The sequence below is a fragment of the Protopterus annectens genome, chromosome 2.part2, assembly GCF_019279795.1.
Source record: "Protopterus annectens isolate FY-2018-M chromosome 2.part2, PAN1.0, whole genome shotgun sequence".
Lineage (NCBI taxonomy): Eukaryota > Metazoa > Chordata > Ceratodontiformes > Protopteridae > Protopterus > Protopterus annectens.
Window position 1 is genome coordinate 175,029,403 of NC_056730.1, and position 23,833 is coordinate 175,053,235.

The 23,833-nt window shown below is 36.0% G+C and overlaps 1 protein-coding gene across 1 annotated transcript in view; it reads right to left on the reverse strand.

Moving 5' to 3' along the window:
• Nucleotides 1–588: 588 nt before the first annotated feature.
• The window catches only part of LOC122796013 (E3 ubiquitin-protein ligase TRIM39-like), a 177,864-nt gene continuing 154,619 nt past the window's right edge, over nucleotides 589–23,833 (reverse strand). The window contains exon 4 of the mRNA XM_044064494.1: nucleotides 589–1,258. Coding sequence (XP_043920429.1) covers nucleotides 741–1,258 — 518 coding nt within the window. The 3' untranslated portion in view covers nucleotides 589–740. The remainder of the gene's footprint in view (nucleotides 1,259–23,833) is intronic.

Consider the following 23,833-nt stretch of genomic DNA (forward strand, 5'->3'; position numbering starts at 1 on the left):
GGCTCATAATTCTGAGCTATTATGGTTGATGCAGTATTCAGCCATAACATTTCTCCACTCATAGCATTATTGCCATGTCCCTAACCATTTCAGTGGTGGGCTGCATTCAGGTGACTGATGTCCTAAGTCCACAGAGAGAAAGAGAGAGAATAATGAAGCCTTGCAATGCAGTGCTAGAGGCAACTGTAGAATGAAGATCAGATGAAAAGTTTAAGGATGCCTTTGACAGATGGAAAAGGGATGGGGAAGTTGTATCACATGTCTTCTTTCACTGGCATATTGATATTTTTATATGTTTGCATGTATGTTGGTGGACAATGCTGGACATGTGATATGTTAGAATGTGTGATAAAATTAATTTTGCTTTGACATCAGTCAAAAACCTTAATCCATCCAACTATCCACAACCCCCTTTTCCCATTTTTGCACATGGGATTGGGGTGTCACTTCAACAGTGACAATCATCTAGATCCAGGGTTTACACCACCTGCTGACTAGCCCTGCCATGGTACTCCTTCCACACCACACACTCACATGCACATTCACACCTATGGCCAATTTACAGTGTTCAGTCCATCTACTGCATATCTTTGGAATGTGGGAGGAAACCAGAGTACCTGGAGGAAACCCACACAAACCCAGGGAAGGCATGCAGACTGTGGACAGAAGGCACCCGAGCAGAGGACTGAACTGAGGAACCTCTTCAATTTTGAGCTGGGGTGTCTACCCTATTTAAAATATTAAATCATTACAGAGGATACTATTTGAAGGGGTGGGTCTGAACTGCAAGTATAAAAGAAAGGAAACACTTTCTCCGTAAATAAATGTTTAAATGTGTAGACATGGGACACAGTATCAGGGTTGTAAAATGAAAGCTGCCCCCTTTCGTAGTCTAAATACATAGTAATTCTTTGGAGCTTTTCAGTCAATTGGAGGGAGGAGTCCCCAGCTAAGTAATCATTGAGTCCCCACCACCAAACAGCCAGGCATCCCTTTGATTGTGTCAGACAATTTCCTCCTTTTCTTCTCATGGATTCTCTAACAACACCTACAGCCCAGGGTCTATCCCCCTCCACTTGTACATTCCAGCAATGTCTTCCAGAGTGAAATGCCTCACAACTCAGCACAGCGGGACAGACATCAAACCTCTCAGGATTGTTTGGCAGCTTCTGCTGCACACTGCTGAGTTTTACAGCAGTCCGGTCTGCAGACACAATAAGCCGGGGGTGAGCTGTGCTTGGATCCAGTGTCAGGGGAGCTGAAAACAAAGAAAACAAGCAGATTATAAATTACATCACAGTATGTGAAGAAACTTTAAGAAAACAAGAAAATTTCAAGGTTTACTGCCACCAAACAATGCATAAAAGCTTATCCTTGTCATTCACAGCCAATAGGGAGAAATGACTTTAAGGTATATGACCAAAGAATGATTACTTTATAGCCAGCTATCAATAAATTTGGCCTTTAAAGCTTTAAATACCAGGAATACAAATACTTGAAACAGGGAATATAAATAAAGTCACTTTACATTAGTACATGAGCAAACTAATTATCAAGCAGTGGTTTCAACCTAACTAAATCACTGCATTTACTTATCACAAAATGAAAGACTGATAAGAAAGAATAGGTAATCCTTATACTCTTAATAGAAAATGTTTGCATTTTTATTAGAGCAAAGAAGTATATTGATGCAGTGAGTAGGTCCAAGTTACTCAAAAACAAAATCATATGCATAAGGCTTTGTAGTGAAGTGGTTAAGGTGCTGGTCTTGTAATTGTAAGTTAAGGAGTTTAAGTTCCAGAATTCATAGTACACTCAATGAATTAAGATTCAAATTCATTTCCAAACTGCGACATCCACCTGATATAGAATGGGCGACAACCAAAGCACAAATAAGGGGGATCTTTCTCCAAAAAGCTACGCATTATAAGAAAATACAAACTAGAGAGATACGAGAATTGGAATCTAAAATTAAGCTATTAGATCAGGATTTAATTAGGAATTATAACAATCAAACTGAAACAGAATTATTAAAATGTCAAAAGGATCTTTTTTTGCTTCAAAATAGTAGGTTGTCATTTCATGAACATAAAATATTGGTAAAATATGCCAATCATATTCAGACCCCATCAAAGGCATTGGCTTGTATCATTAACCAATCGAAAATACCTTCTCAAATTCCTGAAATACAGTTTAACAATAAAAGATATACTAATACTGAAGATATTACGAATATCTTTGAATTAATATTCTCTCAAATGTATGGCGATCATCAGGGATTACTTACAAATAAGATTAATAATGATTTTCTGCAGAAGATTATCTTTCTGAAAATTGGTGATGAATCTCAGGTGGATTTAACTAAGCCAATTTCCTCTGAGGAGATAATAGATACAATTAATAATTTGAAACCCCATAAAGCTCCAGGACCGGATGGTCTGACTGCAGAGTTTTACAAAACCTTTTGTGATATCCTTGGTAAAATACTTCTGCATATATTTAATTATATAATCAACAATAAAATTAATGATCCACACTTTAATGCATCGAAAACAATTCTTATACCTAAAGAAAATGCAGATCTGCAAAACATGGATAACTAAAGGCCTATTTCACTTTTAAATATAGATATGAAAATTATGACCTCTATCTTAGCTAATAGATTGAAGAACGTAATAAATTTAATAATATATAATGAACAAGCTGGCTTTATAAATGGCAGACAAACTACTGACAATACGTTATCACTTCATACACTAATTTCTTACGCCAGTCATAGTAATCTTAATGTTTACGCACTCATAATTGATGCACAAAAAGCTTTTGATAGAGTTAATTTAAAATTTTTGTTTGATATTTTATCATACTTTAATATACCCCAAGTCTTTATTATAACATTAAAAAAATATATAATAATCCTTATACAACTTTATACATTAATAAAAACTTTTCTAAAAGAATGCAAATTAAGAATGGAATGCGTCAAGGCTGTCCGTTATCTCCTATATTATTCAATTTATATTTAGAACCATTATTTTTACATATTAAGCAAAATACATATCATAATGCCCCAATAATCTATGGTACTAAAATATCCATGGCTGCTTTTGCAGATGACCTTAATATCTACTGTACGATGCCTGTCTCAGATACAAAGAAAATATTAAAAGCAGTGGATGAATTTGCAGAGATATCTAATTATAAAATAAATCTTAAAAAAAACAATTTATTTCCTTTAAAAACGCCTAAATCCTTTTCGCTTTTACCATTGGTAGGTCAGTTAAAATCTGAATAAAAAATAAAATATTTGTGTATTGTTTTTTCCACAGATAATAGAGATTTCTATGTGAATAATATTAAGCTGATTTGGGATCATATATAGTCTGATTTAAAAAGATGGAATAATCTGAAATTGCCAACAATGGCAAAGGTCACAATCATTAAAATTAATGTACTCCCCAGAATGTTATATATTTTTCGAGCTACTCAAGTCTCAATTTCCAAGAAATTCTTTAAACAAATTTATACGGAATTAGCTAAATTTGCATGGGAGCCTAGAAAAACTAGAATATCTTATGATAAATTGATGACTCCGAAAAATAAGGGAGGCCTAGATTTACCTAATTTTGAATTATATTATTTAATAATAAATTCTAATAGAATTCTAAGAGTGGCTAACTTTGAGATACCCAGTAGTAAATGGTCACCTAAGTGGTTGGTTTTGAATTACAAACATGCTGTTAGTTTGGATATTAACCCTAAGGCATTACCCTTTTTAAATAAAGATACCTTCAAATTATATGCTTTAATGGAGCATATTAGATTATACATAATATCGTTACAAAATTTTTTTCAATCTTTAAATCTCTTGCAATATATGATGACTTTCCAACCCTTTCATAAGAATCCAAATTTGAAAATCAATAATCAATTGATAGATCTTAAAAAAATTCCACTTATAGTTAATTTAACTGTACTTGATTTATATCCTTATCTTGGTATTTCAATACATAATACGTTAAAGGAGATGAGCCTTCCTAAATCTTATTTAATTATAATGAGACAGTTAAAGGATCTTTCCATAAGCTATTTTAGTGATTTCAGAATTACGGAGGAAGATTTAACTAATTGTTCAAATTTATGGCAAACTCTTATACAGGACTCTAAATTCATAACATCTACATATAATCTGGTAAAAGACTTGAAATATCAAAACCAAATACTCTTGTCAAAATACTGGACGGATAAAATACCATTGATTGATGATAATAAAATATTAAAAACAATTAACCTAACCTTAAAATCAGTATCTCTTCAAAAGTTATTATTTACTCAGCTGATGATATTTAATAATGCCTATTACACTCATCTCAGTCTGCATAATTTAAATTCCAAAAATTCACCCAAATGCCCATACTGTATTGATCAAACGGCTGATCTTCTACACATGTTCTGGAGCTGTAAATCTATATTTAAACTTTGGAACTCTTTAAAAATTCAATTACAAAAGATGGGTTATCAACATTCCACACTTTCCTGGGAATTTATGATTCTACATATCCCTCCGAATAACTTGGATAGATCCCAAATGATCATACTTATAAATATTTTCTTGTTAATGAAGCTTTATATAGCTACAAATTGGTTAAATCCATCCCAGACTTCATGGGAAAATTTTAAAAGTGTAGCGATAAAACATATTCTAGCACATAAATTATTAATCAAGGATCATAAGAAAAATATAAACAATCCAAAAATATGGGAGCAAATCTTCAATATTGTGTTGGCTTAATGTTCCGAATCCAGTTTAACCCCTGGAAGTACATACTTAATTTGGAAGTCAGTATTAATAATCCTGTATATTGATACTAGATCTTTTAATACTCTTTCTCAGAATTTTATTTCAATCAGTGTAGATTCATACTGGAATTATTTCACTTCTATTAATGGGGACCCACCAAATCAACAAGATAAACAATATATATTGGAATCTGCTTATAGAACTACGTCTTCCATTGTCTGGAGACTTTATACATGGAAATTTTTACATAGATCTTTTTATACACCTTTGATGATGAATAAAATAAATAATAAAGATAATTTATGTAAGAGATGTAATGTAGAAATTAATGCTGACTGGGCTCATATGTTTTATGACTGTATAAAATTGAAAGAATACTGGAAGTCAATTAATGAATTTTGCAGGCTCTTTTACAGATAATTTCATTATTTCTAAATCTCTTATATTATTCAACACACCTGTACCTCAAAGTGTTAAAAAGGTTAAGCTTCCCTTGTTATGGTCTATTCTAGCAGTGGCTAGGAAAATAATAACTAGAAATTGGATTTCAGATATATCTCCTTCGTTCAATGAATTTAAAAATGTTATGAATATAGTGTGCCATATGGAAATAAACACAATTAGGACAAGAACAAATAGAAAAACATCTTATTATATTGTATGGGATAATTTACAAAATTTGTTAAAAAAATTTTAATTTCAATAGCATGGTATTTTAGTTTAATTAATTGATCTGATTGTAGTGAATGTCTTTGTAAATACTTTAGTTGTTTTGTTGAATATTATAATAATACCTATTTTTAATTACTTGTATAAAATTGTTATGATATTTCTCTTATATGTTAAAACAATAAACCTGTTTTGAAAAAAAAAAAAAAAAAAAAAGAATTTTATTTCAATGTATACTGATCTCATTTAACTGTTGGAAGCATTCATGTATATAATGTATATATATTGTAGTATTGTTGTTATAAGTTTCTTTTAGGTACTGTTTTGTTTTTCTTTGTTTTGTGTATTATTGTATGAACAATTGGAAAAATAATAAAGCTTTATTACTGAAAAAAAAAAAGATTCAAATTCATAGACTAATTAGTTGTTTCAAGAGTTTGCCTGACCTCAGTACCCATTGAAAACTTCATATTTGGATACTAGGCATCTAGGTTGAACTTAAAGGACTTTATTTCATCCAGACTTCTAATAAATCAAGGCAAGGAATTCCATAATCTACCAGCATGGAGATAACTGAAGCTAAATGACCAGTTGTTTGTTATTTCATTTTTGAAGTCTGTGGCTAATAAATTCTATTCCTAACATTACTGCCAAGTAATCATCATGCAAACATTTGAAAATCAAGATCAAATCACCCTCAAAAGCTAGGCTATAGAGTAGACAAATTTTATTTTATGTTTATATATACTTTATAAGTCATTGGCTCACAACTTTTTATTTATCATGTCAGTATTTTCTGTATGCACTCCAAGGAATTCAGTTGCTTGAGATTATAACAGCACAAAAGATGTACCATATTCAATTAGTGAACCAACAATAGTAATATATATATATATATATATATATATATATATATATATATATATATATATATATATATATATATATATATATATATATATATATATATATATATATATATATATATATATATATATATTACTGAAACAGAACAATTTTGTCCCAACTGGAATAACAGCACATTCATTTTTTTAATTAAGCAGTGTCTTTCTCTTAATTAATTTGTCTAGTATTCCCCTCATAATTTAACTGGTAGTCAACCAGGATACTCAGATCCCTCACAATTTTTTTTAATATCCAACGCATATGGATGAACTAAATTACTTCCTCAAGTAAAGTTTTATACCTTAACATTACATTTCATCCTTTTAAAATTTACCTAACTGGATAATGAATCCAGGCAATTTTGCATAAGACAATCATCTCTTGTATTTGTGGCTACACAACTGATTGTCATATCACTGGCAAACTTAATAAACCAAATTTTATCAGGAGCTACACAATCTTTCATCAACCGTCCAAATCACAATGGTCCCAGAACAGATCATGGAGGAATATCTCCAACAGAGCATAAAGAGATTCAGAGCATATATACGTGTGTGTGTGTGTGTGTGTGTGTGTGTGTGTGTGTGTGTGTGTGTGTGTGTGTGTGTGTGTATATATATATATATATATATATATATATATACACACACACACATACATATATGTGTATATATATATATATATATATATATATATATATATATATATATATATATATATATATATATATACCAACGACAAATGCAACACCCCACAGAGCAAATGCCTTGCTGCTGAAAAGAAGTATGAAGGATAATCCAATACAAAACAGACAGCAAAGGCAGCCACATATTTCAAAGAATGCCAGTACTCACTTCAATGTAAAAAAAACTGAAAAGTTATTTTATTGTGCACAATTGGTAAGCGCTTTCACTACTCGCTTCATCAGACCATCAAGAGCACAAATCCCAGGTAACTCCTTAAATAACAACAACTTAATCAATTAAGCAATTAAACATCAATCTTCTTTAAAGCAACCTCCCATATTAGCTGCACTCTAAATATGATATGAAAAAGGTAGTGTGAGCATGTGAGAATTGCAACACATATATAAACTTTAAAACCATTACCTAAATTAAATTACAATAAAAAATAATAAAAAATGAATTAATAACAACTGGATGAATTATACGAACATGCTAGATGGCAAAACTTATTACAGGGACCCTTTTCTAAAACAGGAAATAAATACCTAAATCCAAGACATACATAATAAATCATCAGCCCACAGGGGTCTAGTTCACCATTAACCCCCTGGATTTCAAAACAGGTTTCAGGGAGGTTCTCTCATTGAGCCCTCTCCCTTGATCAGCTCTGAGCCTCATGATCCATTTCATCTTCCTCTTTTCTGTGCCGTTTCTAATATCACCCCCATGTGCAATTGGTAAAATGGTGTCAGTGACCATAAACTTAAAGTGGTGGTCACAGCCTTCAGCCAAGACATGCTTGGCTAATGCATTATTTGGTGACTGTGCTCTAACGGCATACAGATGCTCCCTAATTCTGTTCTTAAACATCCTATTTGTTTTACCAATGTAAAATGACTTGCAAACCTCACAAACAGCAAGATAAACCACATGAAAGGTGACACCATCGGCTGAGGAATGAAACACATATTCACGTCCTGTGTCTGGATGCAGAAACCTCCCACTCTAATCTATACTCTCACAAAAATTACTTTGACGACAGGGCATGTTACCCAACCTCTCATTCCTCTCCGACAATTGCCTATCAAATGGTTGATAAGGAATTCTTTTTAAATTAGGCTTATTTTTAAATCTAAACCTTGGCCTGTCTCTTACTATCTCCTTGATATCTGGATTAGTTAACAAAACACACCAATGCCTACTAATAATATCATATACCTTTGTGTTATCTGTTGTAAATTACATAGGTACCCTCATCATAGAGGAAATGTCCCCAGAAACTACACCTGGGTTGCCTTCATGGAAGTCAGAAAAATATGGGCTCGCTCGTCCTCTTCTCAGCAAGTCCATTCCACTTAACCCTTCTCTGATCTCCCCTTCATTATAACCTCTCATCACAAATCTTTCTTTTAAAGTACTTACTTCACATTCATATCCCTCATGAGAGGCATTCAAACATGAGGCCCACATCCCCTGCCCTGTAATGATATTCTTAAATACGTAGTTGGGGTGCATACTTTGTCTATGGAGGAGGGTATTCCTGTGGCACTTCTTCCTAAAAACTCCCGTATTTATACTGCCATTGTCCAACCTCTCAACATACAAGTCAAGGTATTCAGTCCTACTCCTGGAAGAAGTCATAGTGAACTTCAAATAATCAGTCATGGTGTGTATTTCTAGCATAAACGTCTCAAGTTCAGCCACACCTCCAACCCAAATAAAAAAGACATTGTCTACAAAACAATGAAAAAATGGAATGAACTTCCTAAAGTCCTCCAGCAAGAACAACTCATCCTCTTCCCATAGAGCTAAAAACATGTTGGCATAACTATTGGCACATGACGTGCCCATGGCCACACCATCAAGCTGCAAGTATATTGTTTGATCAAAGATAAAAATGTTGTTCTCCAACACCACTTCCAGGAAAAGACAAATTAAATCTGTCTTCCTGTCATCATTTTCACTATGCCTATTCATATATTGTTTAATATATGTAACACCTATTCCATTTGGGATGACAGTAAATAAAGACTGTACATCCAGGGTCACAAAGAGTGCATCCGAGTCAAGCTGTGAGTTATTGGTAAAACTATATAGGTCTATCAAGAACTGTTTGGTATCCTTCAAAACTAGTGGATTCAAGTCCAGAACAGGTCTAATTAACTTCTCTATCTATAACGAAAAGGGTTCCTTACACCACCCCTTCCCTGAGACAATTGGTCTCATCGGGGCATTCTCTTCATTCTTGTGGATTTTAGGGAGACCTTGTATGGCTGATATCATAGGACAATCGACCTCCAAAAAGCTATATAGTTCATCAGTAATAATAAAACTCTTCATTAGATCATCTAATATGCTATTAATCCTGGCTCTGATGATGTGGCCCTCCTCCTGGCTAATAGCTCTATAGTACTTTGTGTCACCAAGCATGTTCTCCATTAAACTTTTATAACCTTCCCTATCCATGACCACCACCAGTCCGCCCTTATCAGCGGGTCTAATAATTATCATCCTGTCATCCTGCAACCTCTTCAAAGCATTCTGTTCCTTATAGGTTAAATTAGGCCTACTACTACTGGTTCTAATATTAGAGTCTACACCATCAAACTCTATAAACCTCATCTTCAACCAGTTTATAGAAAGCTTCCACTAGGGGGCGATTAGTCGGTACATACATACTGGGCTTTTTATAACAACTAGCAGAACCAATATTCCATCCCCAAATTCAAGTCTCAGCATAATATTTCCTGCTAAACAATTTAATATCAGTTAAAATATCTGGTAAATTATTATTCCCAGATGGAATAAAACTAAGTCTCTTGTTCAATACATTCAACTCATTAATATCCAATACACGTTTAGATATATTCCATACTAGGCAGTCCCAGCCTGATTTCACATTTTTTTCAGTGATCGGTTGGACTGCCGGTCTGTCGAATATTTGCGCTTCTGTCTGCCTCGACTGATTGATCGGGTTCTCCTCATCCCTCTCTCCACCAAAATTGGTAAAGGGAGTTGGTGAAAACCTGTATGAGCCAGGTTCCCATTATTCACTGAAGCTTCTACCACTTCAGTAAGTGTCACTTTGGGGCGCACATCAGCTGAACCAATATTGCCATTATCAGCCACAGAGGCATTCACATTGGTAGGCTGGCTACAAACATTCTGTTCTAGTACACCAGCTGCATCCGAATTTCCTAATACCATAGGTACAGGCTGTGAGGTAGACACCCCCAAACCTCTGTCATTATCAGTCATATTAGCCACAGAAGCATCACCTCTATTAGAGTTAACAATTAAAGTATCATTAACCTCATGGCTCACTCGGGTACCAGAATCACTCGCCCTCCGCCAAGTAAACACATGGCCTTGTTGAAAGTCTCTGGTATCTCTCTCAATTTTGCCCTTCTTTTGTTGGAGAAACCTCCTTTCATAAACAAAAACATCATCCAGCACTCTATCTAAAAAACGATCAACCATGGAGCGAGTAAAATTATTATACAATGCTTGTTGCTGCTCTAATATAGATAACCTTAGAGCCTCTTCTTCTGGTTTAAAGTACTCGACCAACAAAGTCATATATTCGTAGCTGACCTCCATATTAAATTGTTGCCACTTCGCTAGGAGGTCAGGTTGTTGCGCTCCATACTTCGGCATTCTAAGACCCGTAAACTTCTTGGTATAATGTTCCTAGCTAGGCACACCTCAAAGTGCTGCCTTTGTGTGGTCAAATGTTTTAGTTTAACAAAATCCCTCTCAGGATTGTCCATGGCATTTCTAATTTGTTCCAAATCCACTGCATACGCGGAAGGCGCCTCCTCTCAAGATGAAACATCATACAATAGGAGGGGATTACTGTCACTTCTCATACACGATTGAAACGTATCCAACGGGCATTCGCCACTTACAATAGACCCGACTGGTCTGTAATCTAATTCAACATTGGTTGAGCTTCCTTCTGCCATGTCCCCATGAGGTGTAACAAAGATATGTAAAAATAAACCAACAAAGAACGCAACACCCCACAGAGCAAATGCCTTGCTGCTGAAAAGAAGTATGAAGTATAATCCAATGCAAAACAGACAGCAAAGGCAGCCACGTATTTCAAAGAACACCAGTACTCACTTCAATGTAAAATAAACTGAAAAGTTATTTTATTGTGCACAATCTGTAAGCGCTTTCACTACTCACTTCATCAGACCATCAAGAGCACAAAACCCAGGTCACACCTTAAATAACAACAACTTAATCAATTAAGCAATTAAACATCAATCTTCTTTAAAGCAACACTCCCATATTGGCTGCACTCTAAATATGATATGAAAAAGGTAGTGTGAGCATGTGAGAATTGCAACACATATATAAATTTTAAAATTATTACCTAAATTAAATTACAATAAAAAATAATAACAAATGAATAAATAACAACTGGATGAATTATAAGAACATGCTAGATGGCAAAACTTATTACAGGGACCCTTTTCTAAAACAGGAAATAAATACCTAAATCTAAGACATACAATCATCCGCCCACGGGGGTCTAGTTCACCATTAACCCCCTGGATTTCAAAACAGGTTTCAGTGAGGCTCTCTCATTGAGCCTTCTCCCTCGATCAGCTCTGAGCCTCATGATCCATTTCATCTCCCTCTTTTCTGTGCCGTTTCTAATATCACCTCCACGTGCAATTGGTAAAATGGTGTCAATTACCATAAACTTGAAGTGGTGGTCACAGCCTTCAGCCAAGACATGCTTGGCTAATGCATTATTGGGTGACTGTACTCTAATGGCATACAGATGCTCCCTAATTATGTTTTTAAACATCCTATTTGTTAAGCCAATGTAAAACGACTTGCAATCCTCACAGACAGCAAGATAAACCACATGAAAGGTGACATCATTGGCTGAGGAATGAAACACGTATTCACATCCCGTGTCTGGATGCAGAAACCTCCCACTTGAATCTATACTCTCACAAAAATTACATTGACCATAGGGCATGTTACCCAACCTCTCATTCCTCTCCGACACATGCCTCTCAAATGGTTGACAAAGAATTATTTTTAAATTAGGCTTATTTTTAAATCTAAACCTTGGTCTGTCTCCTACTATCTCCTTGATATCTGGATTAGTTAACAAAACACCCCAATGCCTACTAATAATATCATTTACCTTTATATTATCTGTTGTAAAATACATAGGTACCCTCGTCACAGAGGAAATGTCCCCAGAAACTCCACCTGGGTTGCCTTCATGGAAGTCAGAAAAATATAGGCTCACTTGTCTTCTCAGCAAGTCCATTCCACTTAACCCTTCTCTGATCTCCCATTCATTAGAGGAGCATCCGAATTTCCTAATACCGTAGGTACAGGCTGCAAGGTAGACACCCCCAAACCTCTGTCGTTATCAGTCATATTAGCCACAGAAGCATTACCTCTATTAGAGTATGAATGCAAAGTAAGTACTTTAAAAGAAAGATTTGTGATGAGAGGTTATAATGAAGGGGAGATCAGAGAAGGGTTAAGTGAAATAGACTTGCTGAGAAGAGGACGAGTGGGCCCATATTTTTCTGACATCCATGAAGGCAACCCAGGTGGAGTTTCTGGGGACATTTCCTCTATGATGAGGGTACCTATGTAATTTACAACAGATAACACAAAGGTATATGATATTATTAGTAGGCATTGGGTGTTTTGTTAACTAATCCAGATATCAAGGAGAGAGTAGGAGACAGGCCAAGGTTTAGATTTAAAAATAAGCCTAATTTAAAAAGAATTATTTGTCAACCATTTGATAGGCATGTGTCAGAGAGGAATGAGAGGTTGGGTACCATGCCCTGTGGTCAATATAATTTTTGTGAGAGTATAGATTCGAGTGGGAGGTTTCTGTATCCAGACACAGAACATGAATATGTGTTTCATTCCACAGCCGATGGTGTCACCTCTCATGTGGTTTATCTTGCAGTCTGTGAGGTTTGCAAGTCATTTTATGTTGTTAAAATGAATAGGATGTTTAAGAACAGAATTAGGGAGCATTTGTATGCCATTAGAGTACAGTCACCCAATAATGCATTAGCCAAGCATGTCTTGGCTGAAGGCTGTGACCACCACTTTAAGTGTATGGTCATTGACACCATTTTACCAATTGCATGGTGGGGTGATATTAGAAACGGCACAGAAAAGAGGGCGATGAAATGGATCATGAGGATCAGAGCTGATCGAACGAGAGGGCTCAATGAGAGAGCCTCACTGTAACCTGTTTTGAAATCCAGGGGGTTAATGGTGAACTAGACCCCCATGGGCTGATGATTTATTATGTATGTCTTAGATTTAGGTATTGATTTCCTGTTTTAGAAAAGGGTCCCTGTCATATGTTTTGCCATCTAGCATGTTCTTATAATTCATCCAGTTGTTATTAATTCATTTGTTATTATTTTTTTATTGTAATTTAATTTAGGTAATAATTTTAAAGTTTATATATGTGTTGCAATTCTCACATGCTCACACTACCGTTTTCATATCATATTTAGAGTGCAGCTAATATGGGAGTGTTGCTTTAAAGAAGATTGATATTTAATTGCTTAATTGATTAAGTTGTTGTTATTTAAGGAGTTACCTGGGATTTGTACTCTTGATGGTCTGATGAAGCGAGTAGTGAAAGCGCTTATTGATTGTGCACAATAAAATAACTGTTTCAGTTTGTTTTACATTGAAGTGAGTACTGGCATTCTTTGAAATACATGGTTGCCTTTGCTGTCTGTTTTGCTTTGGATTTTATATATATATATATATATATATATATATATATATATATATATATATATATATATATATATTCTTGTATGTATATACACATGTATTTTATTCTTATACTATACTTGTTAATTAATCAGTTAGAAATCCATGTAGAGGCATACCTGTTTATGTCTATGTTTTTCAAAATGTCTAAGAAAACTTTATGTGGTACCGAACTGAATGCCTTGGTCAGATCCAGATATACCACATCTACAGGAACGCCTTCACCAAGAGCTCTCACTGCCACTTCATAAAAACTGATCAGCTTCATTATACTCAATCTCCTGGCAATAAATTAATGTTGAAAATGGGCATGTCTGAGCATAAGCATGATGAGGAATGTGTGAACCAGTGCTCTGGGAGGGATTGCCCCCCAGTTTATGCTCATTTTGATGCAATCCAGTTTTTATGTGACAATTCCAGGATTGGGGCACTTTTCTACAAGAATTTCTAACAAAGTGATTACCTTTCCGAGAGAAAATTGTGCTTTATGTAAATTAGAAGTTAAAGAAAGTGATCCCATTGAAACTGTTCATGTGTAAGATGGCTGACTTTATGTTAAATTTGCAGGAGGATATCCCTGCTATTCGCACATCTTTGGATTCAGTTATACTGATGTTAAAAAAAACAGCAGAGGATGTACAGTCCATTAAAGCCACCACCACCAGGCATGACCAACTGTTAGATAAGATTCAACAAATCTTGGATGTTGAACAGACTGAAATCAGGAAACAAAAGAAAGTTATATCCACCCATACTAATTCTATCACAGTCTTTCAATCCCATGTGTTCCAGCTGGAGGTGAAAGTTGATGACATGGAAAATAAGTCAAGATGTAACAATTTAAGGGTCTTAGATTTACCTCAGAGAGTGGTGGGGCAAATTGCTATTTAGTAAAAATCAAATACAAACAAACCTTGTTGAAAACCTATTATCCTATTGCTATTGAAAGGGCCCATAGGATACAATCAAGGCAAGTGCATTTTATCCATCCTAGACACTTTATCTTCAAATGTCTAGACTTTAATGATACGGAGCTCATTTTCAAAACAGCATGGCAATTAGGTGTTAATCTTAAATTGATGGGTGACCCAGTTAAAGCTGTGCTGGACTCATAGCAAAACAGAACACTTTAACTCCATATTCATGTTGGGCCCATGAAATGGGGTTTGGTATAAACTTGAGATATCCTGCTATTTTGCAATTAATGAAAGGAACACAGACATTTCAATTTTTGCTCCCAGGTGATCTGCAGGGATTCTTATATTACTGGGAGCACTCAAATGATAAAAAATCATATTCAGTTGCCCTTAAGCAAACACTGGGGAGTGAGGATATTAAGAGGAGAGACAGAGAGACCCTTAAATGGTACCTCCGTTAATCAACAGTCCATAAGAGAGGCAAGTCAGTTGAAAATCATATCTCAACATCTGTAAATCATGGAGGGGTGAGACAAAAACTATTTACCGTCGGGGGAACACCACCTGTACATATAGTAAAGGGCCAGTATAATATGCAGGACAGCATGTCAGCAGAATTTTGCGGCCCCAGTATTTCAATTGCAGGTGTTCAAGAGAGAATAATTGATCGGGTAGTTCTTCCATGTTGTTACAAGATGTACTGGCAGCCATGCAGACATGAACATTTTTATCGAGACTTAGAGTGATATGGTGGATAACAGATGATGTCATGATGGGATTAAATCATTGACTCTTGACTGGGTGGTGAGATAATATTTGGAGCGTGTGTCTATTTTCAGCTTGAATGTTTACGAGGGGAAAATTTTACCTCTCTTTAGATAATATGTGTGATAAATTATTCAGAAATTATATAATTGATTTTTTGTAACATCCTGGTTTTGTGGAGACCTATAGTTGTTGGACTGCTATATATGTGATCTTCACTTCTGTTAGACTCTCTGGGATTGCTTTGAATCCTGTTCCTAGCTGCTAGGTGTCTAATCCTAGTGAATGCTTCACCTAGTGCAAGCTACAGTGGAATTTGATTGCAGTTATTGCAGTTATATACAATGCAATGCAAAGTTCTGATAAACAGGCAATAGATGTATTTTTCTCTCTGCTTACATGGAATTTCAAGGGCATGTCATCAATACTTAAAGGTAAGGTGGTTCTTAATTGGATCAAAAAGCAAAAATCCCACATGATATTTCTTCAAGAAACAGAGTTTAAAAAAAGAACAAATCACTTCTGAGTAAATGGTGGCCCTGGTAAGTCTTTTGTAGCAGTACCAGAATAGCCAAAAGGAAAGTGGTGATTTTAATTCATAAATTGGTTCGAGGGCAAAAAGAACTATAATTTTGAGATAATGAGGGTAGATGGATCATGCTAAAATACAGATAGACCTATATTAGTGTTTGATTAGTCAGTTTTTATGGCCACAACAATGATGTAATTGATTCATGGAAAGAATTTATTTTGGCTATGAGGAAACATATTTTACATTCAGATTATATTATTCTGGAGGGTAGATCCTTGCCTGGACTGGAAACCTCAAGGACAGGACAGATATCCACATTTGCATACAGCTGTTATATTAAAAAAATATTAGTGAAGAATGAGATTGGTAGATTGGTGGAGAGTCTTGCACCCCAAAGACAAAGATTATACACATTTCAGTTATCAGCTGGACATTTCTTGTAGGATTATAACATTTTGACTTTCATCCTCCTTAATTGCTAAGGCAGAACAAACTTATATAGCTCATGCAACCTTGTTAGATCATAAACTGGTTGTTCTGGAACTGGTATTAGACCATGCTCTTAAACCCTATAGACTATGAAGCTTCGATCCTCTTTGGGTGAAAATCCAGTAAAGGAGAGACATTACACATGAATGGATTCAAGACTATTGCTTTAATTAAAAAAAAAGAAAGCACTGCATGCATTGGTGGGATTTAAAGTGTATCTTAAAACATGGTGTGGACAATCAATTAAAGCTTTTGGGTTGAGTATGAATATGAAGCTCGATGAACTGGATTGCAACATTACGTTACTGGAGAAAATTTTCAAGATTGGCAACATAAAGAGCTGGATACTATAAAGCATACACAGTTCACTAAAACCATACCATGTGTGCATCACACCAAGATGCACACATGGTAGTGCACTGTTTCGTATTCATTAAGCATCTCTACACACTGTGCAGAGCGGTGCAAACATGGTAAACCTTGTGGCATGCTAATTACTGCATTAGCAGCACAATCGTATGCTAATCAATCAATCCAAGATGGAGGAGCTATTCAGCAAGCTATAAAGCAATTGTGCAAACTCAGTGCAGGTTTTGCCTGTAAATTCCAAAACCTATTGGAATTCAGCCATGGAAACTAGTCTACAAGGAAATAATGATTGGTGCTGCTGTTGCTCTTAAATATGTGTATGTGCAGCAGGTCCAACTCTATGTTGCTGTTACTGCTGCTAATAGACCTTGGCCAAGCAGGAAAAGGATGTTTAGACCCCATTTAACATTTCATGATAAGCATGAGGTGGAAACTGTAGAGCACTACAAGGTGAATACAGGCACACTACAGGAACTCAAAAACCTCTGTCATCCTCAACTAAGAGCAAAGGCAAACCGAGGAGAACTAATACCTGTGGATACTGAGGTATGTGTAGCACTAGAATATTAGCTACAGAAACCTTTCAGAGACAAATGGGGGATATGCTAGGGGTGTCACAGGCATCAGCATCCAGGATCCTACATCAATTCCTGAATGCTATGCGACAACATGCCAGTGACTACATACATTTTCCCCATATACCTGAGAACAGAGCTATAACTATGCAGGATTTCTACCCTGTAGCACACTACCCTGAATTCGTGGGTGCTATAGACTGTATGTACATTGAAATCAAAGCACCACCTGGGGAACAGGGAAGGGTTTACATAAACAGAAGGGGCTTCTACTCCATTAACTGTAAGATCATATGTAACACTAAGGGGAATCATCCTGAATGTATGTGCTGGCAATACAGGCAGTTACCACGATTCCCATATCTGACACAACTCTCAGCTCTATAAGAGGGTTTCTAGGGGGATATCCCACAGGATTATTTACTGGGGGATGCAGTTTAAGCTCTTGAGCCATGGCTGACAGCACCCATCAGAAATGAACACACAGCCACCAAAGAATACAATAATAAGGCACAGACTCAAACAAAAAAATATCACAGAGTGTGTGTTTCGTCTGCTGAAGTTATGGTTCAGGTGCTTACATACACTTGGGGGAGCCCTGCAGTATAATCCCCATACATGTGCTGAAATTTTCATTGTCTGTGCCATCCTTCACAATATTATTCTGAGAAAACAGCTTCAGCAGGAATACCAAGGGGAAGGAGCATGCATCCCACAACCACCACTGGCAAGGTCATCACAGCCACGTGCAGGTAGTCAGAGGGGAAACCACCAGCCGCTATGGGTGACATAGGCATGCACAATAGGCATTTGCCCTGGCCAACAAACAATGGATAGCACACACACACTCATAAGGGGTAAAACCTTCATCTTATGCAAATGCATACAGTAACATTGATGCTAGGCAATGCTCCCAACCTTTACTTACCCATGTAATGGCTGTGTACTGCTAGCATCACACAGAGTCAGTCCCAAATTAAAACTTTTCTAACTGCTGGACTATCAAGGTAAGTGTTGAACCTGAAATGGGAAAATAAATGGCTAAGAACACAAATGAATGGCATATCCTTGTTGTAAAATCACCCACCTTATACTTACATACTGTTACTTGCTAATTTAGGTAAGTATAAGGTAGGTGATTTTTACAGCAATTACATTAATATGTGACAGCACTAACTTATGACAATACATGTGTTCTCTATCAACTAATAGGCCTCATGCATCAAAGATTCAAACATTCATACCTTTCAAATGTACAGATTTTCACAGAACATCCAGATTTTGGCTTCATAGTTTTGTACCGGCAAATCATTAAAGACTGAAGTTGAAAATAAGGACAGACATTTTAGTTTCAGGCTTCAGAACCCTCAGAAAATTCATGGTAATGCAAACCTGTTATTCTACCAACTTTCTAAGTTTGTAAGACTAAAATATTTAAAAATTGTCTGTATTTTTGGGACTTTGTCCCGCTTTTATTTATGGCTTTGAACAGCTTTGTTGGTCTAAGAGGTTGAGAGGGATGCACGCATTACAAAAACCTGCAAGAAAGCAGTACAACTTGCAAAAGAGCATCACAAACATATATACTATGCATTCAGCTATGCACCCTGAGCATCAGACAAAAGACTTAAGTATCCCTGAACCAAAAGAGAGAAAATCAAGGGATATAACACAGTTATCATCATTTGCACAGGGTGTTCTTTGGGTGGGGGAGAGGCAGGAGACCAAGGCTGACACAAAAGGTAGTGAGTGCGTGTGAGTATGTAACACAGACAGGCAGACATTTGGATAAAGTATCAAATGGCCACTGAGACTGAATGAGCTGTAAACCTCATGACTGACCCATGTAACTGTTATGTTTGTCTGTATGAACAGTCAAGGGGAAATGTGTTTGTGAATGTCTGCAAGAACACAGCCAAACTCTGTGCTAGATCTATGTCATGATATGTTGGACAAGTGTGAGCCATGCATGGTAGATGTAACAGTTTATCTTCGTTGTCCTCGATTGCGAGAACTGACTCTGATAGGAGTTGCACTGGCACATCCATGCCCATGGTCAGATGCATTGCTGCTACCTGAATGTGACTGATGTCTTCTGGATGAGATCTCCTCAGGAGAGTGGACACTTCAATGACTGATGGAGCATTGGAAGTAGTGCCACAATGGTAGCATGATCGGGCATGGCCACATTGGCTAACATCAGATGATGATACTGACGTACATCCACATGGATGCTGTCCCCTCCAAGCAGATATTCCTTCACAGATACTGCCAATTGCATCATGTCATTCATCCAATCCATTGAATTGGCAACATGGCAGAGGCAGTCATGCATATCAGACTGTGCCACATCTACAGCTCTAAGCATGTCCTAGGAGGCCCTATTGGAATGTGCTTGCACCTCCATGATGGCCCTAAACATACGTCAAGTGGCACATAAAGACACACCAGGATCAGGTGGATGGTGGACAGCAGGCATCCTCTGAGCATCCCTAACAACTCTCCTGCATGGCACCTCACCTATACTTTGGCTATCGCCAGAGTCAACCAGCACTGAAGCCACAGTAACCACACTAGCCAGATCAAGTGTGTCACCCTCCACCTGTCCAATATCTGAGGGATCACTGGAATAGGTGTGCATAGGCCTACTGGCTGTGTCTGATGGAAATACAGGGATGGCTGAATGCCAACCTCAGTGTCACATTAAACCTCTGCACCCCCCCCCCCCACTGTGCCTCTGTTTAACCACCATCACCATCAGAGTCTGTCTATACTCTGACATCAGGTGGTAAAAGTCCTACACTTCTACTGTCAGGATCAAATGTGATAATAAGCAACAAACACAGGAAAGAAATTAATACCTACACAACAGTTTAATATATGCTAACAAACTAATACTGATGCCACTATCACAGACAGTAAAGCAATACATACACAATCATGTCGCCCACCTCTCATATACAGATAAATGCATATTTTTTCACAAATGGTCATCAGTACTCACATAAAAATGTGTGGCTCCCCATGTGTTGATGATTCCACACTTGCTAAGGAGAATGGTCCTGGAAAAAGGTAAGAAAAAAAGTAAGGACACAATCATCAAAATTCCAATAACACAGAGGGGACCAGAGTTTTGCCTTTATATGTCCATTAATAATACTTTTAATTGAAACTTGTCTACCAAAAGCACATTTAATGAACAAAAATGTATTGTTAACTGTATCAATTTATCAATAGGTTCAAACTCCCAAAAAATTACAAATTAAAACAGCAATGAGCTATTACTAATAATATTTTACTATACAATAAAATGTTATAATTAACATATGTAAGCTTACCTGGAAGCTTACCCTAGGACATACTTGTCCTCCCAGAAACATCAGTCACATGCTGTTGTGTACTTTCTACTAAGCTGGATCTCTGACAGTGGACAGGAGCTCTTCATTTGGTGTCAGTGGTTTCTCTGTAGAAGTCCCCCCCCCCTATAGCCAGCTGGTCACTGGCAACTGCAGCTGCTCTCTTCCAGGCTGATGAAATCATATCAGTGGCCCTATGACGCACTGATCATAAGTCCTGTTGGTCCCCCTATGGTACTGATGTCATTCACTATCTGGTTCCAATTCTGCACTATGTCAGTCACATCCCTACATCCTCTCTCAAGCAGAAAGGCACCATGTTGCCTAAATGCTTGGACAATGACATTATTTTTGGAGTCACTGAAAGGGGGTTTATGAAGGATTAGGATGCCTGGGTGCCATAATTCTAGCTGACATAAAACAAAAAAGAAGGATGCAACACTTAAATATCACAAAAATAAATTCCTGCTTATATATACTTGTATTATATTTTCTATATTAGCCACTGGAGAAATTCAGTTCAGGTATTAAAATATAAAGTTGTAACATATCACAGTCACACATAAACCAAGGTTTGATCCAAAACAAGGAATAACAAGAGCAAACCTCTTTAAAAAATGTGTTGTGGCAACACACTAATGGAATTTGGCTTCTCCACCCCCAAAACAACAGGTAAATGACAGTTTGTACCAAGCAATGAATAACACATTAGTCAATTGTTACAACTGCTTTCCAAAAAATTCTCACAAAATGTGTATACATTTACAACAGAAAAGTGTCATCTTTATACAATTGCCAGTCACCTCTCCCTGTGCCCAACACTTCCCTAGAAGTGTCTATGGGCCATCTTAAAAGCCTAACACACCTGTGTCATTGACAATATAAGACATTTATATTTCATTGAAATAACATGTAAGAGTATAAGATAACCAGTTGCAACAATAATACTTGTGATGAAAATTAATAATGCTGTGTGTTTGTGAAAGACAAATGCCCTGTCAAACATGCCTTTGCCAGCAGTGAACTTCTAAGAAATGCATACAGATAAAAGTTCTATTTTCTAATACACATCTATATATATATATATATATATATATATATATATATATATATATATATATATGGTAACACGTGAAGAAATCTGCTATGTAACTGAAAAACTCAATCATACCTTAGCAAGATCAGAAGTCTGATAAAGCTAGATTAATAGCAATCTTCTTCTGTGTTGAACACATACACAACTCTCCTCGCCTTCAGGTTCCCTAGCTACACTGTTACCTTTATATAGTGTAGATACAGGCCTGTGAGCATGGTGAAAATGCAAATAAGGTGTGAACTCAGAATTGCTGAATCCCAAAGTTTTGACTTTGTGTAGCAGGTGTAAATATAGTGTAGTGAATACCTCAATGTCAGTTGCTAATGGAGTACAACTGTGAATGATTACAGGTGGAGAGAAGGAAAACACAACAGCAATTCAGACTCACGTACCTGCAGTGGGTGTGTTACCCAGGTTACACTTACAAAGTGTAAAAGTAATTGTATAAAACTTTTAAATGTAAGTGAGCAGTACACATTTCTCAATTTTTGATGACTAATAGTCAAACTCCCCTGCCTTTGTTGAAAACTGCATATTATTGTCATGTAATATTCCTACACATTTTAAGGACAATGATACAGAATGCCTTACAGACTGCATGTCTGAGATTATAGCACAGATAAGAGAAGAATTAATACAATACAAAAAGAAAACAAAAGTTGCATTGTTGCATACAATACTCATAAATGGTTGTGTGGTCAGTCATTGAACTAAATATGTAATTAACACATGTACAAACTGAGAGTGTGCAAGTCTTATATGTTTTGTTAATACTGTGGATGAAATGGGGCTAGCTTCTATGCACAATGATTTGCACTCCTGCTGCAAAGCTGTTTTGGTGGCAAAGAGGGATAAGACACCCTTACTGTGTTTTGTAAGTTCGTTGGTCTGGCAGTTCAAATCCAGAGTTGTGTAAAATGTGTAATGTGTGCTAAAATGTAATTTGTAATGTTGTTTATGTTTTTTTAATATTAATATCTGCTCAGTGCACAACTTAGCGCAAACACAGTGAAATGGATAAATAAGTTAAATGTCAAGTAACTTAATTCTATGATAATGGCTGCATAAATTACACCTGTAAATTAAGTGTGTGTGTAGCATACCTAGTAAACGCAATGAAGCACAAAATATTTATTATTCCAACAAAAAACAGCCTGTCTGTTAAATAAAAGCCAAATAACCGAAAACCAGACAAGGAAGTGCTGTACGCAGAAAATTTATTCACAAGAATAAACGCTGAATATTCCACAAGACGTTTTTGTCCAAGAACCTCCCGGACTTCTTCAGACGTGATAATAGACACTTCTAAATGCATACTTATATACCCTTCCCCTTAATTAGTTAATTGATCAATTACATCTTTAAAAACATATTGCTTATCTAATTAAAAATTCTTAAAAATGAATAAATAAAATATATATTGTTATAAAACTCACACAATTAATATATTTAATGCACATATAATACTCAAACAGTGTCAGATATATACATATAGACAAATAAATATAATAAATAAATAAATAACTTGATAATAAATACCTGAACACCAATTATAAAGGATAATATGTATTGAAAATGTATTATATTTACACAACTGATTCCTAAAAAGTCACTTCTATAATTTTGCAGATGTAAGCTTTAACAGAGGTAGAATTGAGATGGAATCATTAAGTCCTGGGGCATTATTAGCTTCCAGAATTATCTGCCATAATATTTCTCTAAATTCCAATTTGGATTCCCAGAGACCCCCTCTTACTTCTTGTGGGACCATCTCTATTACAGAGAAAACAAATTGTGTATTACTGCACTCTAATGTATGCTTAAACAAAGCATTTGTACTGTTCTTTTTCTTACATCATTTAGGTGTTCATAAATTC